This window comes from Channa argus, chromosome 15 (genome assembly GCF_033026475.1).
Source record: "Channa argus isolate prfri chromosome 15, Channa argus male v1.0, whole genome shotgun sequence".
NCBI classification, from domain to species: domain Eukaryota; kingdom Metazoa; phylum Chordata; class Actinopteri; order Anabantiformes; family Channidae; genus Channa; species Channa argus.
Window position 1 is genome coordinate 3,692,584 of NC_090211.1, and position 17,298 is coordinate 3,709,881.

Below are 17,298 nucleotides of genomic sequence, written 5' to 3' on the forward strand. Positions count from 1 at the left end.
CTGAAATTTTGATAATATGGTCATAATAAGGAAAGTTGCAATTTAACAAAAGAAAAACATATTTTAGGAATATTCTAATTTAAAATAATTCAGCAGTATTTTTACTCATTTTTACAACCACTGCATAAAACAACTCCTTTTTTCTATGAAGTTATGACTTTATGAATCATGCTTTCACTGCAATGTTATCACAAGCTTTCCTGTTTAAAGGATTTATTTATTTATTTATTTTTTGCATTAAATGACAAATATCCAAATTATCCCATTTATCAATTAATTATTAACAATTATCATCAACTTTTCTCATTAGCCCTACTGTAAAACTCGCAACCTAATCTCAATATATCATTAGTGGTGGCTTTTTGGCATTATTATGGCTTTTTTGTAATTCATTATTTTTCCTTTTTTAAAAAAAACCCAAAACAGACAAACAAACAAAAACTTTACTGAAACATTTCTTACAAATTTACATTAACCAAAAGAATATTTTACTTAAAATTTTAAATTAAAATGATAACTTTTTAAATAGAAAAATTATGACTTCATTTCATAACATAAACTTTCTACTCAAAATCATAGAACTTTATTTTTCCCTTACCGATGACTCTAATTCTGTGTCATACATTGAATTAGACTGCGATTCTGTGAACATTCCTATTTTTTCGTTTTTGCAGCATTTCCTGGAATATTTCATGACACATAAACACTAAACTTCCAGGCCCTGTCCCCTCCTATACCTCTGGTCCCATCACGCTGTCCACAGAAATAAGAACTTGTATCAATGTAAACAACCACTTCTGTACAAAAAAAAACTAAGCAAAACATAAAACAACCCTAAGCTTTAGATAGAAAACAAGAACTGTCCAACTGAAGCAATTAAACTGTACAATTCATAAAGTGATAAATTCATAATTTCTTTCTCTTTCTAGCATCACTGTACACGCTCTTTCACTTTTACAAATAAAAAACACCAAATCAAATATTTCTCCTTGAGTTAATGTCACTCTCTCTGAGCTCATACATAAAATAGAGTCTCCGTTAGTATTTTCCTATTTACAGGTTTGTGAAATATACACCTTTTTTATCTTTTGTGTTTTTATACAGGCGGCAATGGCAGATGGCCTCGACCCAGGAGACTGCCTGGCTCCTGAAATTATGGATCCCAGCAGAGCAGCAGCAGAAAGCTAAAAGCTTTGATCGATTTGGGTGGAAACCCTTGAGATTCAGGGCTTCTGTTTCTGCAAAAAGGTGCCAAACACCCAGGAATTGGTCCTGAGAGAGCCACTGATAAACTAGTGATGTCGTCATCTTCGCTGGGTATTACACTTTGTACCCTACCATCTCCGTTTAGACAAGATCTTTGAAATCAAATGTTTTATGGGGTTTGACCCCTTTTTTTTTTTAGTTGTAACACTTCTTGAAATTTCCAAATAAGAAGTTTCAACACTTTTCAAAATTTTCAATATAAGGTCTTGTCAAACTGGAGAAGTTTTGCCAGTTGTGTCCCATCCAGAATCAAGCAAATACCATAATCAATCATGATGCTATTCCAAGTTTGAGGAAAAATTTGACAATTCTTATATTGCTGTCCTGAGGTTTGACTTTAAAATGAATGGAAGAAAATGTCAGACTGATCCTTTATAGCAGTGATCATGGTAATAATCACTTAAGAAAACCCGGTGAAAGGCTTGGTTGGTCTTCTCACCTTAACGCTGTGATGGAAAAGTGAACTGAAGGGGGTTGGTCAAATAATATGACATCACCAGTGGGTTTGACCAGAGGGACAAACTGTCAAGAGTTAAACCAGAAGAACTTAATAAATTACTTGTAAATGACTTTTACCACCGAAGTTAAAGCCAAGTTGTAAGATAACAAAGCATTTTAACTTTAACTCCAAGTTGTTGGGTCTGAAACACTAACTTACAATTCAGAGATATTAAATGAATGTTGAAATGTCTTCTGTGTGAGAAGTTCAACTTGCTTCTGGATAGGATCAGCCGGACCGAGCTTTAACAAATATAATGTTATGGTACAGATGGAGAATAATAAGTCTCACTGGCCACCAGAGTTGAGCACAGACATTTTTCAAACCATTTCAAATAAATCTTAAAAACACACAAACACCTGAAGAGTTTCAATCCAACCACAAAAAGAGATCGTGACCGGACATCTTACTGGATAATAATATAAGTGTTTACTTACTAAATACTTTCAAATGACAGGATGTAATGGAGTGGTCTCCCATACTTGTTTGAATAGAGGTGAATGTGTAAAAGACAAGCATGATATTATGGCTGTTCTCTAAATTGCATGGTTTATGAGCCAAGTATTCATAAACAGCTGAAGGCTTACTATGAAGCAGCTGCGGGAGAAATTACATGGAATAAAACTCTTCAGTGTACTGCAAAAAGGGATTCCATTAAAATCCATTCTGTCTCACGCTGAGCCTTGTCGTCCAGAATCAAGTTTGTTCACTTTAAAAGTAGTGAATAAGGTTTTTTCAAATGGCAAGTAGATTTCATAATAACGGAAGTTATGAATTCAACCTTTTCACTTTTGTTATTTTTTTTTTAAACTATAGACTTGGGGCCTGTTTAACCAAATCTGCAATGTGAGATCACTTCCTATTATGATAAATTTAAGCTTTCGAAGGCCCTATAGGATTCCAGTGAATCTGTAATTTCCAAGTGGCAATAATTTGTAAATGTAATTTTTTAAAATAAAATTTTAAACGTTTGAACTCAATTCAATTTCAGGTTTACTTAGGGCAGATATTATTTTCTTTATCATCACATATACTGGACCAAAACTATCAGCATTTACATAGCTGATTGTCTTGATATTAATATTGGCTTGACAAGGCTCTTCGGACTCAGACAAAATGATTTTAGATGAAGGGTTTTCTTATACATCACTCTGACTTTTCACTCAAAACCCAAACTAAAAATAACATTTCATTGTGGACAAATTTGATCCAGATCTGGTGGAGATCACAGCATAAAAACAACAACTCTATAGATTTCTATTATTATAGTAAATATGACTGAAGTGTTATCAGCTGTACAACAACACAGAACCAATTGATTGCAACACAACTGGACTCAACTGAACTGAACGCTACTGAAAACTGAGAAGAAAGCGTAAACAAAACCTCTCTGTGTCTCTGAGCCCTGAGGTTTGGCAAAAGTGCTTCGTTGATGCGAGAAGTTGACCAATCAGCTTCACTTCCTGTCGCTTCTGTTATTGCCTCGGACCTCCGCTCGCAATTCCACCGAACCAACAGCAACTCTGTGTGGGGGTGGGGGACGACCAGGTCCTTCCTAAAAGCTGACTGGTTGTTCAGGTGTGACAGCAGTAAGATCCCGTACGCTGAGAAATAAATATTCCTTTTGAGTCTTGGGGATGACGTCATCCCCTAAAGATGGCTGACTGGCTGCCATGTCATTATCAGTTCAATAAGCAGGTCACATTCACTTTCTTAAAAAGGGTCATGCCTGTATTTTTTGCATGTTTTAGCCAATTTATTCCAACTCTCACACACATTGTTTACCTTGCGCCATTTCCTAAAACAGACTTAAGTGTTTCAGGTCTTACTGTGTTTTCACATCTTCCAGAGAACCAGTTGTTTCCGTTCTTTTCACTTATAAAATTAAAAATCAAACTTGCTTCTAAAGAAAGCAGCTATAAAGTAAAATATTTATTAAAGCCACGTCTGCCTGGATTAATGCCTACTGAAAATTACAAGGGTACAAGAAAGTGTCACTAATTACCTAATTATTTGTTTTTTTTAATTAAAACTATATATTTTTTAGTGCTGTTAGCATTTTTACAGGTGAATCAGTGTTTAGTTTATGCTGTGCATGCACACAAGAACACACATGCAATACCTGCAGTTCAATTTCACTGATTGACAGGTGGAAGGGATAATATGTTAACAATTGCAGCAATACGAGCACAAAACTTTGTGCTTCAGTGCCAAATGAACTAAAGACACATTTTCACCTCGACTGACACTAAAGTTATAAATTGTTTTAAAGCACTGTGACTGAATTAAGTGGTGAAAAGGACATTTTACACTATAGGGGACCTATTTTTTCAGACTCCAGCTAATGGTACTATGCGTTTTAGATAATAAACATTTCATGATATTTCCAGTTTACTAACAAAATCTTTTACTTATAACCAACTTATATAACCAAAATATTTTTTTCTTGTAAAGTATTTAAGGTTTTCATAAGTAAACAAACGTTTTATAGGTGATAACATATTGCCGAGGTACTATAGCTGCAGGACACTATGCAAAATTATATTCAAAGGGAAAAGACACAAATGGCTGTCTGGAAGGAACTTAAACATGTCCAATAGTCATAAACATCTGCGGTGTGGTTTGGAAGACAGTTAATCATGCAGCATGTGTGTAGTTTATACTAAATTGGGTAAAACATCCAAAAACCCTTCCTTCAAAATGAATGTGACATGAGTTTTCTGACTTTCTGTTGGATAATTAAAATACTGTGAGGCATTTAATGATGACGGTCATCATTAACGTGCACAAATAAAAAGCAGAAGAGACTTAAGAGATTGTTGATGCCTTTCAGACTGAAACTGAAATCACTTCAGGTAGAAAACCAGCATCTACACACTCCAGTGAGGAAAGTCCACAATCCTGAACACCTTCCACATACAAGTATGAGGTCATCTGGGTCTGTGAATGCACCACAGTGTCTTTAGTACAGTAAATACTGTTCAGTGAACGCAATGTCACTAATCAGGTTAAATCCTGGAGGAATCTGAAGCATTTAGCTAAAGAAAAGAGTTCCTGATTGCTTGGCAGGAAATATGGCAGGTGATACAAAGCACAAATTAGAGGTCAGTCCCCTAATGTAAACCATTGAGTCAATCAACCGGGACAGAGAGTTCAGATAGAGACCCACAGAATAGACTTTGGGGTCCTTTTTGTGATGAAAAAGTGTTTCAGTATTCAGATGGAAAAATAGATTTTGTCATTAAATCCAGATGGCAGATTTCTGAGAGCAGGAGTCTCAGCTGTAAACTCGTATTCAGACAGTTTTAAATGTAGTAGCATCTAAATATGACTGGTTCCTCTCCTTGGAAACCAGTTTAGATTCCCTATCTGTTTGTTGCTCCAGAGATTCAGTGTCCTGTGTCCACGTTCTTCAAAAAAAAAAGGGTAACAAAACCACAGCTGCACAACCTGCTGTTTTATGACATCCTCTCGTTTCCAATAGTTCCTTTTGTAAAAAGTCTGTGTGAGCGCAGGCAACACTTTTAGACTAGCCCTGTTGGGAAAGTTTGTCAGGTACAGTGTTTTTCCAATGAAAAGGTCATCATCCAGTAGTCACATTAAAGTAGAACACGTGCATTCAGCTCATCTATCAGTCTTACTTGCAGTGGTCACAATTATTTCCTCTAGTTGTTCGTAACAGCATGATTTTCTTATTGAACTCCTCATACTGGTAACCAGTGAGAGCAGGTCTGTCTGTTATTATCTCTCTGTCACAATTTGGTCTGTTTTTGTGGTAAAGATATCAGTGGATTTTTATGGTCGATTCACGTCAAGTTAAAAATGGCCTACAATCATCAGAAGATAGTGAAAAGTTTCCACCGCAGCTTCCTGAAGTGTTTTTGTGTTACCATGCCACTAAATAGAGAGCTATTAGCCGTTAGTTAAGGTTTAATAGGTCAGGTTTTCCTGATATAGTTATTGAGCAAGACATAAGAGAAATTCAGGGACTCTAGTAAAAATGACATGTGTCAGTTGTTTTTGTTAATGTAATTTAGAATTGTAGGAACGAGACTTAGGGTGGACGGTTGAGTAACAAAACACACCACTTAGATTTCAGATACACTCATCGTTAACTTCATGTATGCCTAAGCAAATGTAGGCTTAGTCGTTGATTTGGCTCACCGGTTGTGCACATGGTCATAAATTAAAAATACCCGTATGCAAGTTCATAAGAAAGAGATGCTGCAGTTGGTCAGGGATGATTAGGCCAGAGTCTGCCCCCTTGTGGCCTTAACCTTTTAAATCCTCTACATATACACAAACTACAGTATGTATGTGAACAATGATGCCAACAACATTGTCATTGTCTACACAACGACCTACTGAGCCTGCTAGCATGTGGAGCAGGTACCTACCGGCTGATAGCAATCATGCTGATAACAACAGATCATGGCCATTAAAGGGTGTGGCAAAGTGTCCAAAACCAAACAGAGTCAGTTTACTACACTATTCACAAAGACACACATTTTCACAATTTAGCAGCGGTTTCCAGTTAACTTTTGGCATTTTTTGGTCTGAAAAAAATAGTAAAATCATTAGTTGATTATCAAAATAGTTGCCAATTAAGTTTGACTGGATAAATTGATTAACCAAATAAGCACTGTAGCTCTATGACCCGTAATGCAATGCTCTCTCTAAAAGGCATTTTTATTGTGGCGCCCCACAATTCAAGACTGTTGTGGTGTATATCTAATTGAAAGGAACCGTTTTTACTGTAAATTTCAGAAAATACATTTTAAATTAAGGCCAATATGATATTTTTCTCACCTTTCACCATTCCATGGCTGCATAAACGACAGTATGGAGACATTTATGTAGTAGTTTTGAAGGTCAGCAGGTGCCAGATTGTCTTTAGTGTGATTAGAAACCCACGACAGGAGGAGGACACAGCAGAGTAAACACTGAGCCTGGTTTTCTTTTGAAGTTCCCTGATTGCCAACAGCATCACAAGGTTATATTTCTTTTCCTTCACTGCCATCTTGTTGTACCTCTGATAGGGTTTATTTAACTGATATACAGTGACACTGGGATTTCAAAGCAGCATGGCCACCTTTGACAGACATTCACGTGATGTCAAACTGTTTAAATTCGCTGATGATAGAGCTTTATAAATGTTTCAGCAATGTTCCAGATGGGTTATTAACAGGATATAAGGGTATATTATATCTCCCGTAGAATAAACACGATCTGCTGCTGAAAAATACAGGTTTCTAAATGACTGGACCTCTACATTTTAACATGATTTTCTCCATGTGAATGTTTAGAGGTTTTCAGGGCTGCTGGCAGTGACTGAACTGCACAGCTGCTGATGGAGGGATTAGAAGGAGGAGGACGAGGTGAGTGAGAAAAGGAAGGTAACTAAAATGAAAGAAGTGGTCAGAGACACGGATGAACAAGAAGCAGATGATTTGCTTTTGTCTGATAATCCAAAATAACTTGTTTTTATGCTGCGGATGAAGAGGCAGAAAGGGAGGTGAGAAGATCGTAGGCTTCTAGTTTCTGTATGTGACTGTTCCATCACTTCCTACCCAACTCCCCCTGAATCCATTTGCATCTTCAACAAAAGGATCGGACCCTTCGTCCTCCTCCTGCTCTTCTCTCCCTTTCCCACTTCTTCCTCTTCATCCCCTTTCCCCGTTCTGTCCATGTCTTTACGTGTCTTTGGGCTCCAGTTTGCAGGACATTTCGAACAGCAGATTCTGGTTGTCAATCACCTGTAATTGGCGAACGTAGGCCTTTGTCTGCAGGTGGGATGGAGAGGTCTCCATATCCATGGCTGCAATTTAAAAAAAGGGTGTTAGATTAATGTTTTAATTAGTTCTAGTTTACAGCAAAGAACAGGGTGGTTTCACAGTGACACCACTAGATGGAGACAAAGCTCAACATGGTATAAAAATCTCATTAGGTTGCTGATCAAAGCTGTAGCTGTAGCAAATTTCATTCTGGGATCAAGCAGAGGTGGTGAAGATTGTGGAGAAGAAATAACGTGTCTCTATAAAACACATGAAAAACTGAACACTGAACTTAACAGACTGCACAAAACAATTAACCCTGTTCAGTGTGTTTAAGCTCAGAGCTGAATGCATTACAAAATGTTACAATTTTCCTCCAGGCCGGGACTGTGCTGACAGCAGGGAGAGGCAGAGAGAGGAGATGTTCATTCAGTCATCTGTGAACAATGCATGTGTGTGTTACCTAGCTGAGTGCTCCTGTAGCGTCTGATGATCCTCACCATCTCTGCCACTTTATGCTGCAAAAGAGATGGGGATAAGATGAGAGAGGGGCAGGAAAAGGACAAGAGGAGAAAATAAAAGTAGACATAGTTTAGGGAGTGGAAACAGTAGAGAGAAGACAGGAAGAAGAGATTTTAATTGGAATTCTGGTCTGAAACAACGGGGGAAAAAAACATGTTTTATTTCTCATTTATCCAACATTCACTTACTTTGCAAACCTTGACTGTGCAAATAAACAGATTTGTTGTCAAGTGGCTCACACAACTGATTCAAGATAATTTGTTTCAAAAATAATGTTCAAGTGGTTTTAAAAAATCTGTTACTACACCCATTTTATTTTCTCTTCTTCCCAGTAAACTGAGGCCACTGCTGTAACCTCTGATTGGTCAAGATTCTTGCTGTAGCTTGACAAAAACACCTGCACAGACTACTGCTGCAAAATTCTGCAAATTTCTCTGCATATATCAAAGTAATATTTATAACAAGAGTTAAACAGCAGTTGTTATTTCTGTCCCCTTATTACAAGACCACATTCATCTGGCTATAATGAGCCATTTCCATCAAGTTAAGAGAGCCTGGGATCACTAGCACAGACTTAGTAACATTTTGAAATGTGTTCATGCATATAGTGGATTTGTTTACGTAGATAAAAACTGTGACTTTACTCACCATCTTCTCAAAGTTGACGAGCTCACCATGAAACGTCTTGCAGCTCTCGTGAAGAAACGTCAAATCTGACACAAAACAGAACAAGAACAATCAATTTAGTTCAATTAACACAAAAATGCAGTGTTTATCCAAACTGAATCATATGAACACCTTTGTTTGGACTTTGGTGACTGGCTCACATGCTGACAAAATCAAAGTTAATAATTCAGTGTAGTTTTTCAGCTGCCATCTCACTCATCATCATTATCAACAGCTCACACCTTGTAGGCTTGTTACAAGCAAATTTTCTGATCGTTGGAAGGATTCAGGCACCACATGATGTGGAATTGTTGCTTGGTTTTTTGCTTGCTACTAACCTGTTTCACACCTTAAAGAGACTCTTTAAGACTAAACATATTTCCCTATAGAATTAATTATAATGGATCATGGTGGCACGAATGCCAGCTCCTATGAAGTTGGCTAGAAGAAACAAAAAAATGTCTGTGTATTCTTTCACAGTGGTGTGACATTATTTTGGTAGTGTCTAAATTTCTGCTACTCCTGACAAGCACATTTATTCTGGTGACAGTTTCACTTACTAGATCCTTTCCACATTAAGAATTTACTTTAAACACATAATAATGCAAAATATAATGCACTTTTGCTTAAACTAGCTCATGGTATAGAGGACACAGTTGGACTTTTTCAAGTTGTTGTATTTGGCACATTTCCTACATTACAGCAATGTTACTTCTTATAGCAACAAGGGCTTGTTCTCACACAGACATATTGTTTTGCTTGTACAGCGTTTTCACTAAATTGAATGGGGTCATTTTACTGCAAAACCAATTACTTTAATTTGACTAAGATAATGTGAGATTATGTAGAGTTTGATAAATCTCTTCTGAATAATTTTTTTAACCATTCTTTGCTAATTCTTTTTTTTTTTGGTGTTTGTGTCTTTCAGATGTATGAGTCTTCCAGGAATGTAAGAAATCTACTGGTGTCATATAGTCACACCATAATTTAATTTGAAGTCTTTTGAAATTGAACCTGTAAAACCTGAAGAAAGTTGTATGTGTGTGTACACCTGCTAGGTCAAATGATGAGATGAAAAAAAACTGGAGTGGTGAAAAGAAAGATCACCGATGAGGAGGAGTGGTACTACTGGTGGTAGTTCAGTCTTAATTTCTGTCAGATGCACCAGAAAACATCTGTCAAACACCATTAACAGAGTTTAATGGTTTCTAGAGTTACGGAGTTTGACAGTGGAAATCAGAGAAGTTGGTTAAACACTAAAAAAAAGAGGTTTCTGTTTACATCCTGCTTTCATCTGCTTGCAAGGACAAACCTTCAACAGCCGTGATACACTGTCACTTTCAAATAAGGTGAAATGATTAACCTCAAGAGTCCAAACTGAAACCCAAGCCCTGGTATAATTGGTGCAAAAGTGCATCCTCTTATTTTTAAATGACAAAAGGAGTTAAAAAAAAAAGATTAAATTTTTATTAACATAATATTTAATATACATTCAGCAAGTAACAAAACAATTAAAATATTATTTTATTAATTTATCAGGTGGTCAAAACTTTTTCACAAATATATATTTTTTATTTAACTACAACATTCTTTTTATACACTGCTTCACCATTTTTGCTTGTATTTCTCCTTATTTCTTGGTTATGTGGCCTCTAAAAAAATGTATTTACCACACGCTTAGCTTCATTTCAATAGGATAAAGGAGAACTGGTTGTTATTTAGATGTTATCTTGCTGTCAGTATTGTAAATGTGGACAGTTTAATACAAGCTTCCCAGTGTTTTTACAGTCTATGGCTTTACCGGGGACCCTCAAAAAACAGGACAGCAGGTTTAGCTCTGATAACATATAATGGTCTTGAAGAGTTGTCCCATTTCATAAAGAGCTATTTCAAACACTTCTGTCAAATAACCCTTTTTAGGGGAAATTTAAAAATGCAGGTACACTTGAAACAGAGGGGTAGAGGTATAAACCTTGAATTAGGATTGGACCAATGTACGCTGATGCAAATCTAACCCCTAAACTTAACATAATAATAATGCACGCTTCACGAGTACAAATCCAGATGCCAGCTATTAATTAGATGAAATCAAATGCTTATTTTTGCACGATGTAATAAGCATCTAAATCATGAAATTTAAAAGCTGTTTTTAAACTCCAAACAGGGTGTGTCTTCTGTCTAACCACTGCAACTGCCTGTTGGAGTCTTACTGAGATGTTTGTCGTTTTCCCAGGTTCTCTTATCTCTGCAAAGAGACCACTGGGTTCTGCAGATTTGCTTGGACTTGGTGACTCTGTTTTTGTCCTGACATGCAGTGGGAATTGTGAGACCTCTGAAACGCAGGCCTGTGTCTTTCTAAACTATGCACGATTAGTTGAATTTGCCACAACTACTGTAAATAGAGCAAATCATTAATGTTAATGTTCTGCTTTCTTGTGTGCACACTGGAGAGTGTTTGTACCTTTAAGCAGCAGAGGTGTGAAGGGGATCAGTGGAGGTCTCAGGCTGGTGATCAAGTCCCTGTAGGACTTATGGTTCCTTGAAGGGTCCTGGAATAGATACACATCCGTGATGACCTTTATCATTATAAAACTGGTTGGATTTGAAGGTTGTGTGAACACAGAACAAAAGACATAATCTACTCACAGCAATGCTCTCAAACTGCTGAAACTGCTTCCTGAACTTCCCTGGAAGACCCTAAACACAAACACGGTGAGGAGATCAATATAACAGCATCATGTTAAAAGGAAAAAAACGTCTTTGTATTGAACTTTTAGCTCGGGGGATCTCATCTAGAAACATCTTCTATTGACCTGCCACATTTATGATACCTGGCTGCTATATCAATACATGGCAATTGTTTTTACAGTTCCAGTGTCCTCGCTAAAACCTCCTAAAACCTTGTTGTTAGTTACAGGTGTGTAGTGTACCTCCCACGTGAGTCGTAGTCTGTTGACAGCAGGGTTATCCAGACCCAGAACCACAGCCAGTAACGACAGCAGGTCCTGCTGCTGCTTACAGCTGAAACATAAAGCAAAGATTCAGTCTTTACGTTAGCTCACCAGGTGAAATACCAGATCAAATACAACTCTCCAAACTTGGTACGTGTGAGAGAATCCCGTCCCTACTCACAGAGCTGCAATCTTGATGAACTTGCGGAGCAACTGGATCCGCTTTGGCAGCGACTGGCACTGCAGGATCTCTGTGGCGACCCAGTGCTGCACCTCGCTACAGCGCTGCAGTACCAGCTCCAGGTTGAGGGGGCGCCAGCGGGACTGCTCTCCATGAAATACATAGCACACAAACTCGACCTGTAAAAGACATAAACACATAAAAAGACTTATTGTGATTTTGTTCCATTTTAAGTAGCGACTTTGTGCAAAATGAAAAAATTTAGAAGATGCGTACAAAAGAAAGTCACAAATCTTTGCCGTGGCTTTTATTTACCTAAAGGTTTTGATGCACATGCCAACACAACTCAACCCTTCCTGTGCAGATATTTCACAACTGAGTCAAGTTTTCCTCAAATATTGTGTTAAATAGTTAAATGTTACTACTGTGTAAAGTTTACCAATTTTAGTTTTTTTTACATTTTGCAAAACTAGCTAACTAGCTAAGAGCTATTACCATTTTTAACTAGCCCCCAAGTTAGTTCTGAAGCATTTATGAAGTTGATTAGGAAAGACCCATCATGCTTTTAGGTTTGTATTCCATAAGAAGAAACAAAACAAAGTTACAATAAGGTACATATTCACTGTGTGAATTGCAGAGTCAGAGTCACAAAGTGATACACACACCCATGAAGCAAAGAAAGGATATAGATGAACATACAATTTCACTTGTTGGGTTGAAGAGAAACTTTGCACTTAAACTGAAGGGAAGGAAATCCAAACTTTGACAGACCTCGTGCACACAGCTGAAGAGCTCCCAATCAAACACCACCAGCTGATTGGCAACCTCCTCTGCTGACATATCGTGGAGTTTGCTGTCACCTGGTGTCCAGTGGATCTCCTCAGGAAGAGGAAGCTGGGGATGCAGATAAAGACATCATCAGATTATAACATACACATCCAATAGGAGCCTTTCTACCACGCTGTAGTTACATTTGTTCCCAAATCCTTCTCACTGATCCTTTCAGAGGTGTGTCGGGTTCCTGATCGTATTTTTTGTTTGCAAACACAATTCTTTTAATGAAACACACAATCAATTACAAAAAGGAAAAAGAGCAACTTAACTTAACACTGAAAATGTTTCCTATTTTATTGAAAAAATAAGGAAACTAAACAGCTACACAGTTAGTCTATGCTCAGTCATTCAACCAATCGACTCCTCACCAGCGACTCCAGTTCGGAGGGTTCGCAGGCGAAAAGGTGAGTGTTGACCCCCAGGGTGGTGAACACGGCCTCATCACTAGGACGAAACACTGCCTTTTCTGAATACACAACGCACATTAATGAACAACATTTAGTTTACGTGGAATATCAATTAATGAAATAAATTGTGTCTTAAAAGTGTCTTTTATTGTGAATAGTTTTGTAAATTATATTTGAAAAGTTCTATATAAATGTACTTTTTCATTGTTTCTGTTCATTTTATTCACTGATTATTTCCAGTTTCTTCTACCATTTTTCTTTGTTAAATCATTGTTAATAAAAGACTTTCTATCAATTTTTCACATTAAAAGTGTGTAAGAAATGATTGGGATTGAGTCACAAGCAAGAAAACAAGCACAAAGACTCAAACACAGTTACGTGTGTCCTCTGACCTCCAGCTGATGTAACGGCCACTAGTATGAGGTTTCCAGGCAGAACTGGTTGGTCTTCACTGTACTGGAGTTTTTCTTTGACCAGAGCCAGAATCTCCCCTACCCGGCAGGACAGACGACTCCTGATGGTGACATACGAGTGATCCGGAGTGTAGACCCTGCAGAAAACTGAAGAAAGGGAGACAGACAATCAGGTGGTTTGTGTAAAAAATGGAAGAAAAAAAAAGAGAGAGCTACAAGTATGGGGTGTAAGTATGTTGAATTTAACATTTAACATTTAACATCTAGTGGCTGCTTGTGGAACTGTATAATATTGGACCAGTCTAAGGTTTTGGGAAATGTTCAGATTCTCTTTAGACAAGATAATGGATATATGTTTCATCACTGAGTATCTAGCACACTTAAACACTTCCTGGTGTTTAAGTTGCTTGTGTGTATCTGTGTGTGTGTGTGTGTGTGTGTGTGTGTGTGCGTAAATGAATCCTGGGTGTGTCAGTCAGTTTGTGATTTGTATATTGTGACCAGTCTGCAGGTGTGTTTGCATTTCAAACGTGCGTATGTGTTTATAGATACTAAAGTGTAGCACACCCCCATATTGCTGCCCATGCATGTGTGTGCAGGTGTGATGTTGTGCTTGACATACTCTCGTCTGAGCCTCTGAAGGCTTCTCTAGGCTGCAGGCAGGCATCGATGCGTCTGAAATGTCTGAACAGGGGACGAACCTGCTTCTTCCTGCTCTCTTTCTCCTCATCAGACCTAAAACAGACATACACAAAACACAAAACCCATATAGAGTAACACCCACATAAATTTAAAATGAAATAACTGGCATACAGTAAGTGTTGCAAATATGCAATCCTTACGTATAAACTTTAATATATGAAATATAGCACATTTTTAACAATAACATATTTTTGGTGAATGTGTAATTGATGTAAAATTATTTCTATGATCCAAAACATAAATGTATGTGATCATAAATATAAAAACATAACAGACACATAACATAAGTGATAAAGCTAAATAAATCATAGATAATACAAAATATGTGTTTGTATGCAGTGTGATTCATGTGATACAGTAAATATATAATATTTACTGTATTAGCAAAAATGCAATGTATGTTCAAAACTAGTACATGTTGGATTCTTGTTATATATAGGACATATGTGATACAGTCATAACATAAATTATCATATGATAAACACATGATATACATACTGTATTATGACTATGTTAATTATTTTATAAACATCTCTGTGTTACAGGTTTGATAGGTCGATAGGAAGGAATGAGCAACAAGGCAGAATTGTGTGCGTCTGTGTTGTTATAGTTTATTAATTGTGTATTACTGTGTGCGTTTATCGTACGGGCAGTGCAAGATCTCAGTCCATCTCTGCAGTTTGAGGACATCCTCCACCAGCTCAGGATATCGACTCAGCTCCTGTACAGCACGCAGGTACAGCTCCTACACATACACACAGAAACAAAATTGCAGACAAGACAATGTGTGTGTGTTTAGCTAAGTATTCTGTTGCTATGACAGCCACAATCACTGAGTCAACCAGATGCCAAAAAAAACAGAGGTGTTATTTTGTGTCTGTGTTACTATAATGATTATTTTCTGTGTGTGTGTGTGTGTGTGTGTGTGTGTGTGTGTGTGTGTGTGTGTGTGTGTGTGTATAGCAGAGTAGACTGTTAAACACAGATCCTGTTTTTCTTTTACTTTCTGGTGAATTTCAGTCATCACATCTTTTTCAGAGAGGTTCCTGTTTGTCAAGATTTGCCATTTTACAGTAACTCACACACTACTCTTACATGTAAAGAGAGTTACAGATTGTATCAGCAACTCTGAGATGACTCAAACTAAAAAATTTTCTTAAAACCTGTTAAACACAGAATGATTGGATATAATTAGGTGTCTTTTACTTTCAATAGTGCTTTTATTATAGGGGTAGACAAGCTGATATAGGTAAACTTGACAGACCAGGCTGTTCTACTGTGAACTGGGTAGAGTTAAAAATTTTGCTTAAAAAAAACAAAAATCCCTGGTTTGAAATCCACCATGGAGAAAATTCAGAACACGCTAATGAAGGCGTAGCTGCATTTTTCCAGGCAAATGGAGCAACCTGAGGTTCAGTGTTTTGCCTGAGGACAGTCATGTGAAGAAGAGAACATGCTAAGATGCAAAGACACTTGAAGGCTTGGCGTGAATTGATGCAGACAAAGCTACTTAAGTCCATCATGTGGTCAAAGTTCTGTGCTGCAGAAAACCACTATGGAGAATGACAAGGTCCTTCATGTCTTCTGCATCATCTCTCTTTGAGGTGTGATAGATAAATCTAATAGGCCAGTTCCTAAACTTTTGAATGCCAATTTCCCCCAAATAGCATTAGCTGTAAACAAACAAATACTGAAAACCTTAACTCTTCCACTAAGTAAACTTTAAACATTAGATTTTATCGAGGCAGTTTTTTTTTTTAATTGCTGACTTTGGCATTTTGCACTCGTAAACTGTAATTATGCCTGATAAATGAGTATGTGTATGAGATTGATTTACAGTAAGACTCAAATACATTTGGACAGTGACACAGTTTCATCATGTTGGATCTATACACCACTCTGTCAGCTTTGAGTTAATGTGTTGGTTAAAAATACTGGTGAAACTGTGCTGAAATTACAGCCATTTCATTTCATAGACTCCATATTTTTAACCAAATCAGCATGTTGCTTAAAATGTTCCTTAAAGAACCTACCAGTTTACAGTATGTGTGTTTCTTTTTGGTTTGTCTATGCTATATTTTGTGTATGGTACGTTTTACAATTGTATGTATGTATATGTGTGTGTGTGTCACCTTGGGGAAGCTGTTGCTGCGCTCCCCCTCCTCTTGCAACAGCTCTCTATAGGTGTCCAGGTATCTGAATGCAACATTCAGTACTGCATGCTTCCTCTCTGCTCCGTCCAGGACCCTCTCTCTCGGCACCTCCATCTCTCCATCCCCGTCTCCTCCTCCCTCTCTCTTTTCACCTTTTGCTTCTCCCTCTCCCTCCTTCCCTCTCATCTCCAGAGAAAATCTGGGAAAGTCCGAGTTAAGAAGCAGTTCCAGCAGTAGACAGTGTTTGAGCATTTGTCACATTTGCAGATTTTGTTTTTAAGTCACTGCTTTAAAATTTGCTCCAAATATACACGGGGTACAGAGAGGCAGTTACCAACAATCATCGCCCTCACGGTCAAGTGTGTAAATTCCTTAGCTGTTATTTGAATGTTTCAGCTCTGAAGAGAATCACAGTATAAGACGCTGCCACAATGACCCACATATCACTGCAGACACAAACATAGCTGGCTCCGAATCAGCACACATCTTTTCTTTCTCTGAGAGTCTCTGATGAACAAGGTACATACAGCAGGCTGACTTTGGAGCTTTCTAACACAGAGATCTGGTTTCACATCAGGGTGGTGTTTTGATGCTCTTGGCAAAGTCGTTATTATAAGATAGGTTCCCAGTTTTTCGAGTCAGCGTCAAGGTTGTACAGTGCCACTCTCTTACCATCCAACACAATGTACCAGAGTCTCCTTTGCCAGGCTAATTATCACCTTATTATCCTGATTTCACTTCACTTCAGCAACACATTCTACCCTTAAGCTATGAGTATCCTGAGCTGCTAGCACATCCAAGCCAAGTCAACCCTTCCCACAAAATAATGCACTAGGCCTGTGGTTTCTGTAACCGTTACGTTCGTTAAATTGTAGTTTAGTCTACAAGCTGTTTATCTTTTCACTTCTTGCCATTTTGCAAAAGGTCAGT

The 17,298-nt window shown here is 37.6% G+C and overlaps 1 protein-coding gene across 2 annotated transcripts in view; it reads right to left on the reverse strand.

The window, feature by feature from the left end:
* Positions 1-244: 244 nt before the first annotated feature.
* rapgefl1 (Rap guanine nucleotide exchange factor (GEF)-like 1) overlaps positions 245-17,298 on the reverse strand; it is a 38,074-nt gene continuing 21,020 nt past the window's right edge. Inside the window, exons 4-16 of one of the 2 annotated variants that reach the window (XM_067476098.1) lie at positions 16,348-16,567; positions 14,845-14,960; positions 14,136-14,248; positions 13,493-13,660; positions 13,062-13,159; positions 12,631-12,753; positions 11,860-12,038; positions 11,658-11,748; positions 11,374-11,424; positions 11,189-11,276; positions 8,710-8,774; positions 8,003-8,057; positions 245-7,583 (exon numbers count right to left, since the gene is read on the reverse strand). In XM_067476098.1, the coding sequence (XP_067332199.1) occupies positions 7,459-7,583; positions 8,003-8,057; positions 8,710-8,774; positions 11,189-11,276; positions 11,374-11,424; positions 11,658-11,748; positions 11,860-12,038; positions 12,631-12,753; positions 13,062-13,159; positions 13,493-13,660; positions 14,136-14,248; positions 14,845-14,960; positions 16,348-16,567 (1,492 nt within the window). In that variant the 3' untranslated portion in view covers positions 245-7,458. The remainder of the gene's footprint in view (positions 7,584-8,002; positions 8,058-8,709; positions 8,775-11,188; positions 11,277-11,373; positions 11,425-11,657; positions 11,749-11,859; positions 12,039-12,630; positions 12,754-13,061; positions 13,160-13,492; positions 13,661-14,135; positions 14,249-14,844; positions 14,961-16,347; positions 16,568-17,298) is intronic. The other variant, XM_067476099.1, reaches the window with a different exon arrangement.